Raw genomic sequence first — 21,890 nt, 5'->3', positions numbered from 1 at the left:
GCACTGCATACTATTGCTCAGTCTATGACACATAAGGACCCCAAGATGCTTCTCCATCTCCGTTTTCCCTGGTGAAACCCCTCCCACTGTGTATTCAGCATGCATGTTCTTAGCTCCCAAGTGCATGACATTACATTTATCTTCATTAAAGCTCATCTGCCGCATCACTGCCCACTCTCCAATTGTATCAAGGTCTTACTGCAGGGATTCTAAGTCATGTTCAGATCTTATTTCCCTGCATAACTTTATATCATCAGCAAACGCTCACATACACATATATGTATGCTTTTCCCCCCTGAAAATGTATTTTGATCCAAGGCCTATTCCACATAGTTTTTAACTTGTATATGGTCATATATGCATCTGTCCAGATGTGACAGGTCCAAAAAGTGGGTAGAAGACCCCAACCTCTAAATGATGTGGTGGATGTCAAAAGTGGTCAGCAATGAATTCATACGTTTAGATGTAATTATTTGGGATTAGACTTTCCGTTTCACCCATTCAGTATTGCAACTCATTGCTTAGGAAAACATGTTTGCTACATACAAGGGCTGATTATCAGGAAATTAAGTCTGAAGTGATATATTTTTCAAAGTTCAAATATTGCAAATATTTCATTGATTTGTTTCATCCATTGTTCCAGTCATTTTTTTTCTCGATGCTTTTGTCGTTCCAGGTGGAAAAGTACAAATATCCAAAATAAAATGTTACGCCATAAGGAATTAGAAAAGTACCGGGATGTGGATGAGAATGAACTTTTAAACAAACTTACTGAGGAGGAAATAAGAGCTCTTGAAGGAGAACTGGAAGAATTGGATCCTGATGTGGGTACCACTTTCTCTCATGATGATACTTGATTTCTGCTGTTTGCATCAGAAAATTCTAGTCTTTCTTAAAGCATATCTAAACCCAAAAACAAAAAAAATGGTGGTTGCATTGGTTTTTCAATCTAAGAAAAATTTTTGTAGGTACAGAAAATACCTGGTGAACTTGCCAAAAATTGTGTTCTTATCACTTCCTGTGACAACAAATCACAAATATTCATTCTTCATATTTATTGTGTAAACTACTAGTCCCATTAATCCACCATGTAATGGAGATCAACAGAGGCAGACATGTTTAAATTCCAGCCTGGGTGGCAACTATGGCTGCCTTAGAGATTTGGCTGCAAAAGAGGGACAGTCCATCCAAATGCGGCACAGTTGGGAGCTATTAGTTAACTACTAAAGAGGTGCTTCACCCGTTTTGTTACTACCAACATAGCTATTGCGTTGAAGGCAGCACCAGTATGTAAACAACCTCCTGGCCGCTGTAGCAACCAGAAGTTTGTTTACATTTTCTCTGCAGGCTGCCATATTGTAGTAGTGATTCAGACATCTGTAAAGCCCTGCTATTACCGACTCTTGGGCGGCATTCCCCACTGGACTCCTCAGCACCGTTTATTCTAGGCTTATCTGTAGCTCCTGGGTGTCCAGGACCATCATTGTGGTCGTCACCAAAACCATGCTATCACATAGGGTCTTACCATCCCCCTTGTGATAACAATACAGTTAGGTTTAAAAAAGTTTCAAAACCTAAAGTTCAGTAAAATAAATAAAAATGTAAAAACTCTGCACCCCAACATGAACACAAATGCGTGCACCAGGTGTGTATGAGTATAAAATACGACAATTGTGCCACGCATAGTAGGTGTTGCTGTGGCGAGAGAAATAATTCCAGGGCCATCATTCACTGTGAAAGAGGAACTTCCAGGAATGTAAAAAGTGGGGCTACCACCACACTGCAATGGTTAACTTCTTGTTTTTCTCTAGGGGCTAAAAAAAAAGATATATGCTCACCCGATCCTCCCTACCCTCCTGGCTCTTAGAACGGTCCGCAAAGCCTCTTCTCCCCCGGACTCCGGCGGTCTAAGTCCTGCTGACATCATCCTGTCTGATACAGTCCATTGACTTGCATAAGACATGAGGATGCCAAGGGACTTACCACAGCAGGAGTAGAGGGAGAGAGAGGAGAGCACTGACTACCGTGAGACCGATGATCAGGTTAGCAGTTAACCCTTTGGTCTCCAAGACCAAATATGTCACCTGAAATCTCTTTGGCCTGTGCTGAAAACTGATCTCGGGATTCCAGAATTCCAAGACTATAATGTTAATGGTGATTTTCTAGTATGTGTAATGTCATTTGTAACTTTCTTTATAGAACCTGTTATTACCTGCTGGTTTAAGACAAAAGAATCAGACCAGCAAAACGTCAACAGGACCTTTCCAGAGAGACGCCCTTCTAGAACACCTAGAGACTGAAGCTAAAGAAATGAAAGATAAGGAAGACCTGGTGCCTTACACTGGGGAAAAAAGAGGTGAGTGCTGTGTCTGGCTGTAGTATAAGTGAAAGAGGGTCGGTTGTGTTCTTTGGTGGTAAAATTCATAACAAATTTGATATATTGCAGGGAATTGCTAATATCATGGTGCTCTAGTGCTGTATTCTTGGACAATTGTACATTGGCATGTTGTTTTTGTTTTCTTGATCAATAGATTTTTATTATTTTGATCATGATATAAGGACAATCATTATACTTGGATTAATTACAACAGTAATATTTCTCATGCTGTTCAGTGTTACATGAATTATAGGTAATAAGAAGTTGTCTGATGGTATAAGATGTGGTTAAATGTATCCAGTTTAAATTGGTTGGTTCTGCATGAATCTGCTTATGTTAACAGTTAATCTGTAACAGGTGAAAAAGTGTTGAGTGAGAGGAATATTCGGCGAGGGCGAGTTATGGTGGAGTTGGGGTGAGGTGGGGTTTATGGGGCGAATGCGGATTACCAAGAGAAGCAGCAGAAAGGAAATACCAGGGTCACTTCATTTTTATATGAACAATGTTATATTTCCAGGAGATGGTGGTCGAAGTCAGGAGGCAACTATTGTTATATCCAAGGATTCTAAATTGTTTGGAAATTGGTAGCCCATATATAAATTATGCTGTAACTTTCACATCAATCATTATCCAAGTCACAGGATTTTTGTGTTCTGCAAAATTTGTTTCTGGTTCACTGTGCTTTGATGATTGCTGTAAATATGTGTGTGATACATTTCAATTCTTCTTGGTCATCATGCCTACCTGTGTGTTTCCTACTTTTTGAATAACCCAGAACAAGTTTCCAGACATTAAAGTGCAAATGAAGCTAAAACTTTTGTTTTAGTTTTGGATAAAGTGGAGAGGGATTAGAATACTTTTCAAAATATGAAGTGTCCCCAAGATAATAGAAATCCCTTACTCGGAGCTGGTTCAGTAAAGAGGTAGAAAATAAGTAATTTAACAATTTGAATATTTAATCGTAGAAAAACTTGAACAATACATCCACAACAAGACAGTTAAAAACAATTAAAAAACTTCACTAGGGTAAGCAGTAGTTTAGAAATCATGGGTGGTCTGCAAACCAACTGGTATAATATAAAGGTTTAGGCAGACACCTACTAAGTATATCATGTACGGATACAATGTATCCCAGGTTACTCACAGCTCATGTAGCTCAGGGAGCTCAGGAAGAGACAGTCCTGCTCGAGTTCCACTATGCTGAATGATATGTTTGCTTCAATGGGTGTATCCAGTAATAGTGGTTAGGATCCGGAGATAGGGATAAGTGGATAGGGCTAAAGATGCAAACGCCCTTCCCTTTTTCCCCTGCTTGGGGCTTTCACTAGCCCTCGGGCTCGAATTTCAAATTTGAGAGCTAACCCAAAAGCGTTTCCAAGTAGATGTGTGCGGCCGCACAATGAACAAAGCGAAAAGGTATATGCAGGGGTCTCAACGGTAGAAAGTTCCCAGTATGATGATAAATCCTGAGGCGTTTCCTCCCCACTCAGGGGCTTCTTCAGAGGGGTGTACACCCCTCTGAAGAACCCCCTGAAAAACACCCCTCTGAAGAAGCCCCTGAGTGGGGAGGAAACGCGTCAGGGTTATGTGTGCTATCCACTTCCCTGGACATTCATCAAAGCTCATCCCGCACATCAGCCGTGGCAGAAGCATGGTCTAGCCCGGGCTTCGAGGTGCGGAGACGGAGCCCAGTCGGCCGGGATTTGGTCAGAGTCCAGCCTGCATCGGAATCCTCATCAATCCAGCAGAGTCTGAGTAAAAAGACCAGACAACAGATTGCTTCATTTTGCACAGTCCTAGGATTTATCATCATACTGGGAACTTTCTACCGTTGAGACCCCTGCATATACCTTTTTGCTTTGTTCATTGTGCGGCCGCACACATCTACTTGGAAACGCTTTTGGGTTAGCTCTCAAATTTGAAATTCGAGCCCGAGGGCTAGTGAGAGCCCCAAGCAGGGGAAAAAGGGAAGGGCGTTTGCATCTTTAGCCCTATCCACTTATCCCTATCTCCGGATCCCAACCACTATTACTGGATACACCCATTGAAGCAAACATATCATTCAGCATAGTGGAACTCGAGGAGGACTGTCTCTTCCTGAGCTCCCTGAGCTACATGAGCTGTGAGTAACCTGGGATACATTGTATCCGTACATGATATACTTAGTAGGTGTCTGCCTAAACCTTTATATTATACCAGTTGGTTTGCAGACCACCCATGATTTCTAAACTACTGCTTACCCTAGGGAAGTTTTTTAATTGTTTTTAACTGTCTTGTTGTGGATGTATTGTTTAAGTTTTTCTACGATTAAATATTCAAATTGTTAAATTACTTATTTTCTACCTCTTTACTGAACCAGCTCCGAGTAAGGGATTTCTATTATCTTGGGACACTTCATATTTTGAATAGTTTTGTTGAAACCCTGGAGACTGGTATACTAGATTATATATATTATTATTGGTCAGCGTAACTCCATTTTGGTCCCCTGTCTTGCCGGATTAGAATACTTGTCAGGTTTTTATTGTTGTCTGTGTTTCTGTTAGGGAGATTCACCCTCTGCATTTGTGCTGTTGACCATTATCATGGAAAATGAAGGGAAATCCCAAATTTTGGGTGCTGACCAGAATTGGAATAGATGGGAAATCTTCCAGTGGGGGACACTAGTTCTTGTGACACTACTGACCAACAGGAATTTCCCTCTCTTTGGAGGGATCGATTCCTGTTGAGGCTATTGGACAGGAATTTTAAGGAAGTCTCCCCATTGGACACACATGATAAAAAAGCTGACAGAGGTTAGAACCTTCCCTTACTCTATTCAAAACTAAAAAATGTTTTGGCTCCAGTTCTATTTTAAAGTCAAAACAGGTCAGTGACTCAGAATGCATTAAAGCCAGGTGTTCCCTTAGGAAAATTGAGAATAATGCCTGTGGTTGATTCCTAATTTTCAAAGATTTCAAACAATAATGGATACTTTGGCAACCATCTCTACATTATTGTTTTTTTAACCAATGCACTACCTGATTTTCAAAACTGCTGTATTATTATTATGTCATATGACAAATGAAAATAAAATCATTTATGGACAGCTTTTGCAGCGTCTTGCATAAGAGTCATATCACATTGTTTTTCGGTGCCATTTATAAGTAATCAAAGTCATGGTAGAGAACAGTGACATTTGTTGTGAATGAGTAGGTGGCTTTACCATCACAGCTGTTCAATCCCTTACAAGATTAATGTGTTAATAAGCCGATAAAGGTTAGATTTAGTGCAAGTGAGTGGTTGCTAAATTCATCTCTGATGAGTGGGTTATATTTGGCTTTGGTAAGTGGTAATTTTATAAAAAATGGCTGCCCCTTTGTTCTCATGTCTGGCAGTCACTCAGTCTTTCATGACTTGATTTAGGGACAGGCCAGAAATAGACACTATGTAACATTCCTGCCTCCTTGCTATGTGCTCGGTTTCTCTTATCTGGACAATCCCACAGTCCTCATGTGATACTGCATTCTTCTCTTACATTTAAATGCGCTTGAAAAGTTTCCTGACATAACTTTCAAAGACTTAAACCTGGTATACACAGTTAGAATTTTGTTTTCTAGACCGTTCGTTCAATTTTCCAGTAGTTGGTGGGTTCAAATCGGCAATACATTTTGACTGTTGTGATTAGGGATGCACAGATACTTTTCGAGTACCAGTGCAGATACTTGGCATTTTCATGAGAACTACCAGGGTTGCAGCGGGGACCTGGCTCTGGCGCACCACAACTCTACTGAAATCATTAGTCTGTATTGTTTTAGAAAAACTGTCACATGACAATAAACAAAAATGTACCAGTACTCGTACTTGTAAGTACTCGGCAAGTACCAGTACTCACACTCACAAAACTGGTATCTGTGCATCCCTTTATTTATATTTATAAAAACAAAATCGTACATTAAAACAGAGATGTACAAATCCCAGGAGCTCCGTGGGCTCCTTACAAATGACAACTGCCTCCTAATTTTTGGAATTTTTCTCTAGTGTAGTCTTGGAGCTCAAAAGTATCGGTACATGTACTCGTACTTGTACCGAGTACTGTACTTGGTATCTGTGCAACCCTAGTTGTGATGGTTTAAAAGAGCAGGATGGAAAATGTTTCGAGAACAAACAAATTTCTCACAGTGAATGTGGTTTATGTTCAGGAAACTCCATTTATACCCAAATCGAATGAATTGGATGCAGTCACTGTTCAGCTGACAATTTTCCACCCACCTCCTTCAATTTTGTAATCGAAGTTTGTTGAGCCCAGTAGTGCCGATAGGGCCACACATGGCTCAAAGTTTTGGAGATTCAGCAGAAATGTGAGCCGTGTATGGCTAGAATCACTCTTTTATTGTTCCCCTCTGTGACATCTTGATAAATTATAATTTTTCTGTGTAAAACAAAGTTCATTTCATTCATCCAGTATTCATTCAGTGTAATCTGCATTAGGCCAGGCATCAGCAGATAAAGACTCATGTGATAAACCTCGGCAGATACAGTGATGACGCTAAAAACTTAAAATCTCTAAAAATAAAACAGAAATTTCTAACAGCACTTAGTAACATCTGGGTGAAGGCTTGAAGAAAGCCAAAAAACGTTTACTTTTTAAACTATATTACAGGAATATTAAGATGTGCATTAACTAGGGATGCACAGATACTGGTTTCTCGGTATTGAGTACGAGTACCGATATTTCACTTTCGGTACTCGCCGATACCAAGTACCGATACTGGTGCTTCCGCTGGCAAGGAGCCGACTTCCCGGGCAATCAGGAACCCGGACGGCATGTAATGGCATGTTGCCCGACTTCCTGTTTTCCCTTGAAGCCGGCTCCATGTTGTTTGGCCAGCTCGATTGTGATTGGTCTGAAAACCGGCTTCCCAGCCAATCAGCATTGAGTCGGCTTCCCAGCCAATCAGGAAGCTGGACGGTGAGTAATGACGTACCTCCCGGCTTCCAGTCAGCAAGGAGGCGGCTGTTTGGCTGGCTCGATGCTAATTACCCGGGAAGCCGTTTCCATTTGCACACGGCTGCCCATAGACTGTGTCCGATCGGGTCCAGCTGAAAAACTGACACGTGGACTCAATCGGCCTGCTCGTGTGAAAGGGGCCTTACCAAATCGCATTGTTATTTTGAGTGAAAACGTAACTAGCCATGTATATTAAAATTGCTACTCCAAAGCTCCCTCACTTGACGTAACACCTGGGAAGTTAGAGCATTTGGATAAAAGCATTGTGGGTATTTCCAGTCATTAAAGACAGTAGAGATTTGATTGTTTTCAACCAGACAGATGCTGTCTGGTAAACTGTTCCATTAAACATAGATGATTACCAACTATACAGAAAATAACGTTTTTTTAAAACCTTAGACTGAACTCCAGGCATTTACCAACTCAATACACACACACACACACACTTACATAGTTAGTCAGGTTGAAAAGAGACACAAGTCCATCGAGTTCAACCTATAGAGTTTATAAGAGTAGAAAAGAAAAGAGGACAAACCTAAAACAGAATGCTATGCCCACAATTACCCACTATTGATCCAGAGGAAGACAAAAAAAACCCACTATTAAGCATGGTTGAAATTGTTCCAACAGGGGAAAAAACTTCCTTCCTGATCCCATAAGGCAATTGGATATTCCCTGGATCAACAATCTCTAATGCCTAATATACCTCTAAGAACTCAATACCCAGTAATATTCTGTGCATTTAGGAATACATCCAGATTTTCTTTTTTTAAAACAATTAACTGAGCTAGCTAGAACTAGTTGCTGGGGGAGTCTATTCCACATTTTCACAGCTCTAACTGTGAAGAATCCTTTCCGTATGCAAAGGTTAAACCTCTTTTCGTCCAGACACAAATAGTGCCCCCTTGTCCTTTGCAGTGACCTTAAAGTGAATAATTTGGCACCAAGCTCACTATATGGACCATTTATGTATTTATACGTCTGTGATCATGTCCCCCCTTAATCGCCTCTTCTCCTGACCCAGCGTGCAGCGCCAATCACAGGTACTGAGACATGTTCCCGGTCCGCAGCTGCAGAGATCGGGAAATGTCTCAGTGCCTGTGATTGGCGCTGCATACTGTCAGCTTCCTGGCGGGCTGGGCACGTGGAGCTGCAAACACGCCCGAGCCGGTTACTATTCACGAGTACAAGTACTTGTGAATATGCCGTGTATCGGTACCAATACTAGTATCGGTATTAGGACATCCCTATTGTAAACTGAAGCTTTACACTTACTGTAAATGTGCTTTAGCCACTTTATGAATTTCAATTCTGGAACTGGAAATACAAAGGAGCATGCAACTAATAATAACCAGCTAATGTTATGCCATGTACATCTCATAACAAATCTTTGGAAGGATCAGAAGTATGATAACAGGATGACATCAGTGCTTCTAATAATAGACAGAGAAGTCACCAAGTTCTGAATAGGATAGGGCTTAATAACCAATTTATATGTAAAACCAGCATCATGGAAAACAACCAATACTGAGAATATTTTATTAGATGACCATGTGTCTTCTTTAGGAATCAAGATGTTGTTTTAGCTTTTCCCTCATGAGATTTAACTGTAGAAAGACTATATAATGCATCAAAAAGTTTAGTGGCAGCAGTGTGTTATATTTGTATTTAAGAAATAGCCTCTGGGTGTATTTATATAAGACTGTTGTCTGTAAATGAAGACATATTTATCCTAGCCACACATGAGATAATTTCCTGACCAATATGGTTGCCTTAGACTTCATTGTCAGGTAAGTGGGGCATGTATGAAGCATGGTCCACAGTCCTGCTTGATTCATTTTGGCCTCATCTGTGTGGATGTGTGGATGAAGTCATCATGCAACCATCTACATTGTTCTCATCATCATCCACAGATTTTACTTGAGTGATTGGATTGGATCAATTTGTCCATGTACCTGTGTGACCAGAAAAAGGGAATTCAGGGCACTCACTTCAAATTACTGTCCTTTAATGTGTCAAAACTAGTGACAAAGACTAAAAACAGATGAAACCTTCTGGCCAGTGACCGCTTCTCATGCAGGATGTATGCTTTCGCAAGGCACTTGGCTCAAGTTGAGATACAGTTGCCTTGGGAAAGCGTGCGTCCAGCATGTGAAACGATCATTGGCCAGATGGGTTTATCTGTTTTTAGTATTAGTAATAAAGTTTTTTTAATACAATAAAGAAGAGTGATTTGCTGTGAGTGTCCTGTATTCTGTATTGCTGTGAGTGTCCTGTATTCTCTTTTTTTCTGAATTTAGTGGATTTAGTTACTTTGGCTTGGAGCACCAAGATCCACTGCTGTGATTACACAGAGGGGTAAGTGGCATCTCCAAGGGCAACCTCTTCTATATGCACTAGTCTGCACTCCCTTTATAAACACTAACAGTGAGTGACACACATCTGCCTATGTGACCAAATCTGTTGAAACCTAATTTCAAGCTAGGATGCCTTTTATTGAGGTGAAGGTTCTATTTTATACTTAATCTTCAGATATCGTCCACCAATATGGTGTAATAACCACTTCCATGTCCGTTCTAAATCCTGTTCTCAAGATGGGGAATCTGTATCTGTCAGTGTATGATGGTAGCCTGATGCAACAATATAATAAAACATGGATTCTTTTACATGTTTCAGTGTGCAAGAATGTCTGTGACAAATCTGTGACAAATCTAGTTGGCCAAGCTTGAAGCTTGAGTTTAAAGATATATTAGCATCCATTTAGATGTACTGTATAGCTGTATAAAGAAGCCTCTCAGTGAAAAACACATGAAAGCCCGATTGGAGTTTGCAAAAAAACATTTGTGAGGAACAAGATTCTCTGGTCTGATGAAACCAAGATTGAACTGTTTGGTCTCCATTCTGAACATTATGTCTGGAGGAAACCAGGCACCACTCATCACCTGCCCAATACCATCCCAAGAATAAAGCATGGTGGTGGCAGCATCATACTGTGGGGGTGTTTTTCAGCAGCAGGGACTGGTTGACTGGTTAGTGTTGAGGGAAAACTGAATGGGGAAAAGTACATATATCCTCAATGAAAACCTGTTTCACAGCGCTCAGGACCTCAGACTGGGCCAAAGGTTCACCTTCCATTATGACAACGATCCTAAGCACACAACCAAGACAACACAGAAGTGGCTTGGGGACAACTCTGTGAATGTCGTAGAGTGGCCCAACCAGAGCCCTGACTTGAGCCCTATTGAACATCTCTGTAGAGACCTCAAAATGGCTGTCCACCGATGGTCCCCATCCAACCTGACTGTGCTTGAGAGGATTTGCAAAGAAGAATGGCAGAAAACCCCCCAATCCAGGTGTGCCAAGCTTGTCATACCCAAAAAGACCTGAGGCTGTAATTGCCGCCAAAGGTGCTTCAACAATGTACTGAGTAAAGGGTCTGAATACTTAAGTACATGTGATATTTCACTTTTCTCTTTTTAATAAATTCACAGACATTTCTAAAATTCTATTTTCACTTTGTCATTATGGGATACTGAGTGTAGATTAATGAGGAAAAGAAAGAATGTAAACAACTGTAGTATCAGGCTGCAACATAACAACATTGAAAAAAGTGAAGGGGGTCTGAATACTTTCTGAATGCACTGTATAAATATACAGTATATTAGCATACATTATATACTGTGTTATTCATCCTATGGCATACTATTTACTTGAAAATGTAACTCTGACATTCTTCCTATTTTAAGGAAAACCATGGATACCAAAACACAAGCCAATTGACCCAGTTTTAGAAAGTGTCACTTTGGAGCCAGAACTGGAAGAAGCCCTAGCCAATGCCTCGGATGCTGAACTGTGTGACATTGCAGGTGAGTCTATATGAGAACTGCAGGTGTATGTATGGGGTTTAACTTGTAAACTACTAAGCTATGTCTGTGAAAGGCTTCAGTGGTGTTGTCATTTAACCCCTTCACGACTGACGGCATGCAGTGTAGTGCTAGCGCAGTGTAGTGCTAGTGTACTACCAGTGCTCGTGTACGTCGCTAGCATCAGGGCTGTTTAAACGGCAAAAGCCGAATGGGACTCTGTTTAAACTTGTAAAGCCGACTGTCGGCTTCACAATAGAAGCGATTGCTCCTATGACCCGGCTAAGGGTAACCCCCCCAGCCGACACCCCTGCTGTGCTTCCCGGGCTCCGCTGCCTCTCCTACGGGCCTAGGACCGGCCTCTCTGGTGTCGGCGGGGAGCTGGGGAGGAGATGGATGAACCTCTGTTCGTCGATCCCCTCCCCGTTCTATGGGACCAGGAGCGATGCAAATTGCATCACTTCCGGTCCCATAGCTGTCAGTGCTGGGCTCCTGAAGCCCAGCTATAAGCTATTGAAGTGCGATCTGCACTTCAATAGCTTATTTGGAGTGTAAAGGTGACACTGGGGGTCTTTTGGACCCCCAGCATCACCTTAAAGAGTACCTGTCACCACCATCTGCACTGCACAAAAATGCAACATCTTTTTTTTTTCAGTGTACACCAATGAAGTGTGTTGGTGTGAATGGAAGCCATAGAGGACAAATAAGAAATTGCTTTGTTCTGGCTTTGGGATTGCAATGGGCAATGCTGCCCAATGCTACCCAACACTCTTCAATACTCTGTTGGTGTGAACTAGCTCTTAGTAACAACACTTTGAGACAAAATTAGGATTTACGTATGCGAGTGACAGCAAGAAGCCAACAGTGATTATGTTTACAAATATCTCTTTTGCATTAGAAACAGGTATATAGGCCATATGTTGCTACTAAACATGCCAGCTGTAACCAGAATACAGAAAAATGGTCCTATGCAATGGGATCTCAGAAACCAGCAGGTTTTTTATAATTGTTTCCAGTTTTCAAAGTTTCAGATGCATAGCAATCATCTCAGAATGCCTTGATCTGTTTGGCACATAATGCAAGCAAGCTCATAAGGCCCTGTGAGCTTTCTTGCGGATTTTGGAGATCCCATTGCATCAGATCATTCATTCATCACAATCAAGGTTTCCCTGGACAGCAGCAATTTATGTTGTGAAATGCCCACAGTAATGTTAACTGTCTTTCTTTGTCATTCTTCTACATAATATTTGACAGTTCTGACTAAGGGTTAACTAAGAGTTTCTGGTACCCTTAGTGAGTCTGTCTCACGATGGGTACCAGAAAGGAGAAAACCCTCTATTAAGCAAAGCATGTTTTATTCCATATATTGCCCAGCTTTGAAGTTTGATGAGGTTTGGCCTGTTAGCTATTAGCTCGTCTGCTAATGGTATTTGGTTAGTGAGTTCCTTTCTGCTTTTTGATTACTCTTGAAATGGATGTGTAGCACCCACTGACTTCAGGGGCAGGAGGGGCTGACATTTCACCTCAGGGCCTATTCACATGATATCAGGTCCTGATCAGGTGCGGATCTGCAGACGGATGCAGTGCGTTTTTGCCACGTTTTTGAACGTGAGAACTGGAGCCCATAAAACACATAGGGATACATTGGGATGCATTTTGAGTGCAGCAGCGTACAGAGCTGGTCAGCACACAAAACGGACGTCGTGTGAACAGGCCCTCAGGGATGAGTCCTTAGCCGGTATGTAGGATGTAGAAGTAACATTGGGCGCCAGTCACTTTAAAGATTTTTCTAATGCTTTATTCCATTAACGACAAACGGGAGGGAGGGTTAGGGCTGCAGACATCTAAGGAACACAGAACTCCAGACTCAACAAATGCTTTCCACCTTCACATTGTACAGGGCCTTTAAACTGAGAATGCGGTTACAGCACCATAGCTGGTTGGCAGACATTGGGTGAGACACCAGACTTCTCTCTGAGGTCCAAGCCCATATTGGCTCCTTCGGCACCTCCAGCAGAAAAGGTTCTTCCCTTGGTCTTCATCCCAGGATCAATTCCTGACCCCGACTGGGTCCACACCTGACCACCTGCAAACTTCAGGCCTGGTCAAACAGTTCACATTGCACGCACCTTCCCCCAGGCAGGAGGGCCAATAAAGGGAAAAAACACAAACAAGGGGCGCCTTTCCTGGTGCAGACAAATTTATTAAGAACAAGATCAAAGGTAGATATAAAACATACTCATAAAGATCGGCATGATTATGGTATAAAAAGTAGGTGCATGGACCCAAGAGAAAGTCTATGAAAGCTGCACAGCCGTGTCTGTGTGTCAGCAGAAGAGACTGTGTGATGACGCGTTTCATCAGATTCTGATGAAGGGGGCGTGACCCCGGAAACGCGTCATCACACAGTCTCTTCTGCTGACACACAGACACGGCTGTGCAGCTTTCATAGACTTTCTCTTGGGTCCATGCACCTACTTTCTATACCATAATCATGCCGATCTTTGTGAGTATGTTTTATATCTACCTTTGATCTTGTTCTTAATAAATTTGTCTGCACCAGGAAAGGCGCCCCTTGTTTGTGTTTTTTCCCTAGATTTTGCAGTCTCCCTGGCTGGTTTGGGGCAGCATCCTGCAGACTTTTCTACAAATTTGCTTCTATTTTTTAACAGATTTTGTTCTGATTATACTCTTGATCATATCGGTGTATTCTGGCTGAGCAGTCCCTTCTGGCACTTTTTTGTTCATACCAGGAGGGCCAATAAAGACAAAACACATAGCCAACCTCTGATATGTACGTCCTCCCTCAGCATGCACCACTGGCCATGAAACTCCTAGTGATTGGCTGGAGAGACATAGATATCCATAATGCCCCATTATTGCTTGCTTTCTCTGTGGCAAGGTCACACCCAGCAGCAGGCAAATGCAATCAATAACAGAACACTTAGGAAAAAACAGATGAATACAGACTATGTAATCAGCTAGACTGGATACAGTCCAACAGAACTACATTTAAGGAGTCACCCCACTTAAGGCAAGGTGGCTACAGCTCCATAAATTGTACTTTTGTGAAGAGTCTAGCCATAGCTACAGACTGGCCTAGAAGATTCCTGCTCGCATTAATAGAGAGTGAAAGCATACAGCAGATATCCCAGTACAACCCTTTGGGTGACATTACACAGAATGGTCATGTTTGTGGACTCGCACAAGCACCACCACAGTAAAATGCATCTAATGCTGCCATTGTTCTTACAAACAGTGTGCAAATTTGGATGTAGCGTGTTGTGAATATTTGTGCAATAATGTATTAGTTCCTATTGAGAAATGGAAAATAAAGCAGAAAACAATGACACATGCTCAGCAGATAGAAATAATCTTGCCATGTGAGAGTTGAATGCTCTGTTCAGTTTATGCTTTTAAACCTGGAGTAGAATAACATTGTGCCTGCCAAAATCTTAATGGACTTTTAATGTGGTGTTCAAGTTTAATTTTACTTGCAAGAATATGAATATTAACTCCAGCTAGAACATTGTGGCGTATGTGTACCAAGCTGTGTTATACTTATTGCTGCCAGACACCTTCCCAGTATAGTAAGCTGAAAGAAGAGTAATTGAGTTCCTGTATTTTTCCTGTACTGGATGTTTTCTTTTTACAGCATTGTGCCTCAGTCAAAATGACTTCATTTTGGATGAATTTTGTTGTGCAGATTAGAGGGGAGCATTAGGGCTTGTGTCAGTTGGCATTGTTTTTCTGAGTTTCATGTGTATTTGTAGATTCCCATTTTCTTCAATTATGTAGTTTGGATGACAGTTCTGAAGGTGCGCTGGACCTGCTTTGTGTGGCTTTTCAATTTTTGTAAGCAGCAGGTCCTCTTAAAATGCATATGCATTGCAGACCATGCAGGTCAGGGACAGCCTTATGCTGTGTTTTGCAATGGAATGCATGTGGTTGAACAGCATTGTGTTCAAATGCAAAAGGCAATGTTTGACAACCACACCTGTCTACATATGCTCTGTGAACCTGTGTGCATACTATGCACACTAAAATATTGACATTTTAAATAAGCAGTCAAATCAATTTTAAACAAGCCCTCATTCACCTCTGTAGCTGAAGGCATTGTGGAGACATTCACAACAGAGGCACAGAAATCTTGGCTTTTTTTTATGTGGAGACACAATTTTGGCAGCATGTCAGCCCTCCATTGTAAACACACATCAGGTGTTTTCAAACTCTCCAGACACATTCTCTGCATTAAGGCAAAAAACAGCCCCGTTCCCCACAAGTCTTTCTGATTGTTGTTAAAGGGAAAAAAAATCAAACTTCGTAGAGAATACACCAGCAATGGCAGTTCCTGCATTTTCTATGTTAACAGTTTCCTTTAACTCTTTCCCTGCCAATGACATAAGGCATACGTTGGAACAACGCCAGTATGCCTTACGTCGCTGGCATTCAGCCTTCTGCTATAAGCTCATGGCCGCTTCAGTGACCATAAACTTATAGTGGAAGGCTTTCCCTGACTTTCCTCTGTAAATGAATAGCTGTCATCCAGCTTTTCAATAGTTGCCAGCCACTGATGACAGCTATTCGGTTCAGAATGAGTCACACACACCCCTCCTCCATTGCCTACCATTGCTGTTCCTGCCACTCTGCAGCTCTTTCCTCTGGGAGCCGGCTGCATGCTGCGCTCTTTTTTCCTTCCAATCCCCACTGCTCTCCTCCGCCTGTGTCGACAGAGGCAGCAGGGATCGGTGGGGACACAGAGCTGGTGACCAGCAGGGAGAAGAGACATGTCAGGAGGTCGAGTGGGGCGGTGCAGGGAGGAGAGCTTGGCTCCAATGACAGATGGGAGGGGTCAAGCAGTCAGGATGGAGCGCAGAGCACAAACACTAAATCAATACTGATTCGGCCATGATCGGGAGCTGTACGTGCTATTGTGAATAGCCCGTACAGCACCCCTTCGGTTCTACTGAACCGAAGGGGTCCTGGGGCCGAAGCTAGCCGACGCTAGCTGCGTAGCTGGCTACGGCCAGATCCTTCGGCAGCTTCGTGAATAGACCCCTAAGTGTTTGTAAATAACTGAGGACATAGTAAGTGATTATACATCACTTCCTGTTCATTAATAATTGAGTACAAAGTAATCAGTTACTATGTGCTCAGTTTATGAATGAACAGGAACAATCAGTACAGAGGCTTCCTGTCCATTCATCAATGGGGAGAGTAGTGTGCCTCCTCAGTTTGTGAATTAACAGGAAGTCTCTATACTGAGTGCTTCCTGTTCATTCAGTGCTGAGGCTGCAGAAAAAGAGATTGAGGACTCTGTCCCCAATCTATTTTTCTATTTCAAAAAGCAAATATCAGTGGCCTGTTTAGGCCCCATATATTTCTCGAAGCCCCTGACAGTAAAGTAAAAAAAATATCTAAAATTAAAATAATTAAACATGTATTTAAAGAATAGTAAAAAAAAAAGAAATAACGCCTCCCCCTCCCCACACGCACTCAACATACTCCATATTGTGGTGTAAGTCATGCACATGCGTTGCGGTGCTTTGTTAGAACACATTGCAATGTTTGATTTTTTTTCTGATTTTTTTTAGCATAAGTCACTTATTTACAGCTTTGAATACGGTTTTTTTAACCATTCCACAAAAAGGGTGCAATTTGAAATGTACAAATATTTGTTATTAACTCAGTACAGTTTTATCTTTTAGATTTTGTAGGAATCTTGTAAATTGGGGGGGTTGTGCTGATTTTAGTGTATTTATAGCAAAAATATTGATTTAAACTACAAAATTAGAAGTACCATCTTTTTATTCTACTGGTCCTGAGCTTTCAGAAAATATATGGTTTGGGGGGTATTTTACAAACTCTAAAGGTGGCCATACAAGTGATTAAAAAAAACGTACGATCTGCCCATCTTGGACAGGCAGATCGAACTCTCGATCATCGCAAGCCCGCACCCCTGAGGGGCGGGCTTCCGATGACCGCAATGCTGAACGGGCAGTGTGCGCGTGCGCACACCGGCCCGTTCGGCATTTGTCTCTCGAGCACTGTTTAAACCAGCCGAAAATCGTACGATTCTCGGCTGGTTTTCTAACATGCTCATTAGACAAAAGACGTGTGACCGTACATTAGAAACGGTCGCACGTCTTCGTTCACACTGTTCGATTCTCGTACGATCGCGGGATTTCCCGCAATTCTCGTACGAGAATCGAGCAGTGTATGGGCACCTTAAGGGCTTGTTCCTACCAAGCGCGTTCCAGGAGCAGAGCAGTTATAGATTGGATCAAAACTGCGTCCAATGTATTCCAATGGTATTTTGGGCTCTAGTTCACACCGCAGCGTTCAGTTCCAGAGCATGTAAAAAACTGCAGCAAGCCCTATTTTACCTGCTCTGGAACGCATGCAAACGCATCAAAAACGCAGGCAAGCGCCCTGGAACACACTGAAAGCCCATTCTAAACTTGAAAAAACACATTTTTTTAACCAAAAACGGCAAAAAACGCAGTATAACACACTGCACTGAGTGTGCAGAAACTAATGCAGATCTGGTCTGCATTTGGTGTGAACAAGCCCTTAAAGCAGCAGTTGAACATTTAAAAAAAAAAGCTGAGGTAAAAAGTGTTAGGTAGGGCTTAGCAGCGAAAAGAGTTAAGGTATGACTGATGGAATAATGCCTCACAAACACTTGAGCAGCTAACATGTTATGACCATTATTGCATCAGAATCATTGCATCATTTTGTCATCACAATCATTGTATCATTGTATTCATAGGCACGCGCACGGGGTGTTCCAGGTGTGCCTAAGCACACCCTAATCACCCCCATGCACACAGGGCTGGGTATCTCTGGGAACAGACGCAGTTGCTGCCGCCTTCAGGATAAAAATCTCTCCCTATTGGTCATGACGGGGGGCGGGGGGGGAAGAACAAATTCTGCTCTTTGATAGGTCTTTGTCCTCTTCCTCGTCTGGATTGCTGGGAAACTTTGACGATGCTAATACGCACAGCTCAGCGGTGTCACCAGCAGAGAGCAGCTGGGGAGTGAGTGATGGGACCAGCAGGACTCCCAGCCATGGACATGGACTACAGGAACCTCAGGGAGAAGGAGCTGCCACCAGGTAATAAAAAATCACTGCACTCAGACACTCGCCCGTCCCACTCACCACTGGAAAATGTGTGTGTAAGAAAATATATATCTATCGCGTGTGTTTGTGCTTTTGGGTGCACACCCTAATATAGTAAGCTGCGCCCGCCTATGGTTGTATTCTGTTAGGCATGGGTTCACACCCAGGCGTATCGAATATGCGCGTTTGTCGCGGTTTCGTGGCGCGCGTTTTTACCGACAAACGCGCATTTCTGAGGGCTACCTGGCTGTATCCCAATGGATACATGCGGCAAATACGCCCCAAAGAAGCTCCCTTACTTCTTTGGGCGTAAAGCGTTTTGCAGCATGTTCCTACGTGCTGTAAAACACCCAGGTGGGAACCATGCCCATAGGCAATCATTGGTTTTCACATGTTGAGCGTTTTACAGAGCGTAGGAACGCGCTGTAAAACACCCAGGTGTGAATCAGGCCTTAATATCCAACATACAGCCATAGCTTGTAAACATAATAATATACACAAGAATAATGTAATATACTTTGTGTCTCTGTGTGTAAGGGTTTTTAAGTGATTTGAAGTTCTTCATCTTGTACGTTGCATTTATTTATTTACTCACTCTACTTCTTGATATGACCCATGTCTTAGAAACCTCAGCGGGGTCATAAGACAATGCTTCTGGCACATCATGTTTCTGTTCTATGTTGTTATGCACTTTTCCAAAAATAAAATTGTAGGGTTGTTCCTGGCTTTTGTTGCTACGGTGGAAAAATATTGGCCTTGCTGAAACTGTGTTCTTTACTGCAATGTAGCACATATGTCTTCCTGCCTTTAAAGTTTGCTCTGTCAGTACAGTGGCCTCTTTTTAATAAATTAACTTAACACGTGCTATTAATAAATAAGGACTCTGAACACCATGTTCTGGTGTTAGTGTCCGTTCTGGTATAAGCGACAGTAACAAAAGTAATGTAATTTATTAAACAGTAGAAAAGTGAATAAAAATTGTGTGTATATGGGTTAGTGTTATTGTATTCAAAAAGTATGAGTTTTTTATGCACTGCTTTTCTCAATACATCACTGGAGATGAACCACTGCGCTCATGCAAAGGGCAGTGGTCCTTGTGTTCACTCTGCCTTGGGGATTCTTATTTATTGGAGGAACAATAACATACCAAACCAAATGTAGGCCATTTATAAAGCAATGATTTTCTGCACCTTGTGTTGATATGTTTTGAAGAAAGCAACAACTGGGTTGTAAAAAAAGAATATGCACTAGGGAATAAATTGTATGAGAGTTTTAGGAAGACAGTTGTAAAAAACAAAAACATAATTGGTTGAGATGTGAATGGAACAAAAATTGGTACTTACCAGCAAAAGGGGGCTGCAGGCGCTCAGCAGTCTGGGTGTAGTGTAGCTAATTCATTATTGGGAATCTTGGACTGTTATTATTTTTTTTATTATTATAGGATTATTCTGATCAGCCCAAGGGGGTTGTGGGTGCAAGAAGGTCATGGGTGCTCTGAAGCACATACAGGTGAAACTCGAATAATTAGAATATCGTGCAAAGTTTATTTATTTCACTGATGCAACTTAAAAGGTGAAACTAATATATGAGATCGACTCATTACATGCAAAGCAAGATAGTTCAAGCCGTGATTTGTCATAATTGTGATGATTATGGCTTACAGCTCATGAAAACCCCAAGAACCCCAAATCCACAACCTCAAAAAAGTAGATTATTACATGCAATCAATAAAACAAGGATTGTACATAGAACAATATCGGACCTCTGAAAAGTACAAGCATGCATATGTACTCAGTACTTGGTTTGGGCCCCTTTTGCAGCACTTACTGCAATTACTTTTGCACGATATTCTAATTATTCGAGTTTCACCTGTATGTTAGCACAATATTGCCATATTAGAGTGAAACTGCCCTGATGGCAAAAACTGCAGAAACAGCCCCTATATAACCCCTCCTTCTCCCAGCAAGTCTTAGGCTTTTTTGCTAGTGTCCTGAGGCAATGGATGTCATCTGAGTTATCTGCCTTAGCCTGTAAGGAGCCTTTCCTAGCGTTTCAGAGTAATAAGGTTGTCCCTAGGTCTAAGATCTTCTTTTCCCCCCAAGATGGTTTCCTCTTTTTGCTTTATCAAGATCATTTTCTCCGTATATCCTGCTCCAAAAAACTCTGTAAACTTCTCTTCGTTGCCTGCATGTGGTACACGTTGTTCAAGTTTACCTCTCTGCTACTACCACTTTCTAAAACAGATTCCCTCTTTGTCCTTCCTGAGTGACCCAGGAGACCCAATCGCTCCACCATTGCTAGGTAGATTAGACAGGTCATCATTCAAGCCTATAGTTGAAATGATAGGGTTTCACCTTTTCCTTTTAAAGCTCACTATACTAGGTCTGTTAATGCTTTGTGAGCTTTTTAGCATCAGGCATCTGTTTCCCAGATATGCAAGGCTGCCAGCTGGTATTCTGTTCACACTTTCGTTAAGTGGATATTCAGGCCTCTTCTGATGCCAGTTTCGGGTCATCCATCCTTTTCGCCACCTGAGTATGGGCACCCAGACCCGCACAAATGTGCAGTTCGGGTGTGCATATGACAGCGGTTGGCCGCGTCCTCCCATAGGAAGAACAGGCTGCTACACGCAGCACCTGTCCCTCCCGGTAACAGCCCAATAAGGGTTTACACGCCACACGGACGTGTACGCCCCGAGTTAAAGCAGTGTGAATGAGGCCATACTCTATTGGGTGTGCAATTACGTTATTGGCAAATCAGTAGTCCCATTACTTAATTGCTCTGGTCCATAAGGGATTCCTAATCACTAGTTCTGAAGTGGTTAATAATCTCCATTTAGTATTATACAAAGAGTTCAGTTAACTCAATGTGACCTTGTCCTTGACAGTTACAGAAGAAGGGGAAAATACATGTGGGAATAAGTTATTGTACTGAATATTGCCGTAGGCATGAAAGTCTTTATTCCACTCTACAGAAGAATGAGATATGTAAATAAAATGCAAAAATCTTATATATTATTGCTGTCAATGGCAACATTTAAAAGTAGCTTTAAAACTGGTGTTAGGTATTTAAAGAAGAAAGACATAAAACATACAAACTGAAAATGGTGGTCAGTATTGGATGTTGGGGTCCATGTTGGGGTGGTGAGGGTGGTCAGTGTCGGGTGTTGGGATCCCTCTGACCAGCCGAGGACCCCAACACCTAATACTGATCACCCGCTACATACTCACTGACTCTGTGAGCATGTAGTGATTGGTCAGTATTTTGTGTTGGGGTCCTCGGCTGGTCAGTATTGGTTGTTGGGGTCCCCTGAGGTCCGTGAGGGTGTGGCAGGAGGTCGGCAACATATTAGCCTTACAGAGTACAGAGACATGGGGGCATGTTAGGGGCCCCAATGCCTGGCAAGGCCTGGTCCCTCAGTCCCCTAATTTGTGCATGTGGAGTTAATGTGGCGCAGTCACTGGAAGCATCCCTCCCCGAGGAATGATCTTGTGGAATCCCCCACCCTGTGAGGGGACCATTTGACCGTCCTGCCTCTCT

At 42.2% G+C, this 21,890-nt stretch overlaps 1 protein-coding gene across 2 annotated transcripts in view; it reads left to right on the top strand.

Annotated features, from left to right (window-relative positions):
* The first annotated feature begins 704 nt into the window (after nucleotides 1-704).
* TMOD1 (tropomodulin 1) overlaps nucleotides 705-21,890 on the top strand; it is a 41,730-nt gene continuing 20,544 nt past the window's right edge. For both annotated transcript variants that reach the window (XM_018555094.1, XM_018555096.1), the window contains exons 1-3: nucleotides 705-824; nucleotides 2,200-2,356; nucleotides 11,111-11,230. In XM_018555094.1, coding sequence (XP_018410596.1) covers nucleotides 705-824; nucleotides 2,200-2,356; nucleotides 11,111-11,230 — 397 coding nt within the window. The remainder of the gene's footprint in view (nucleotides 825-2,199; nucleotides 2,357-11,110; nucleotides 11,231-21,890) is intronic.

The sequence above is a fragment of the Nanorana parkeri genome, unplaced genomic scaffold (assembly GCF_000935625.1).
Source record: "Nanorana parkeri isolate BGI_ZX_2015 unplaced genomic scaffold, ASM93562v1 scaffold183, whole genome shotgun sequence".
NCBI lineage: Eukaryota > Metazoa > Chordata > Amphibia > Anura > Dicroglossidae > Nanorana > Nanorana parkeri.
This window is presented reverse-complemented; position numbering and strand designations above follow the sequence as displayed.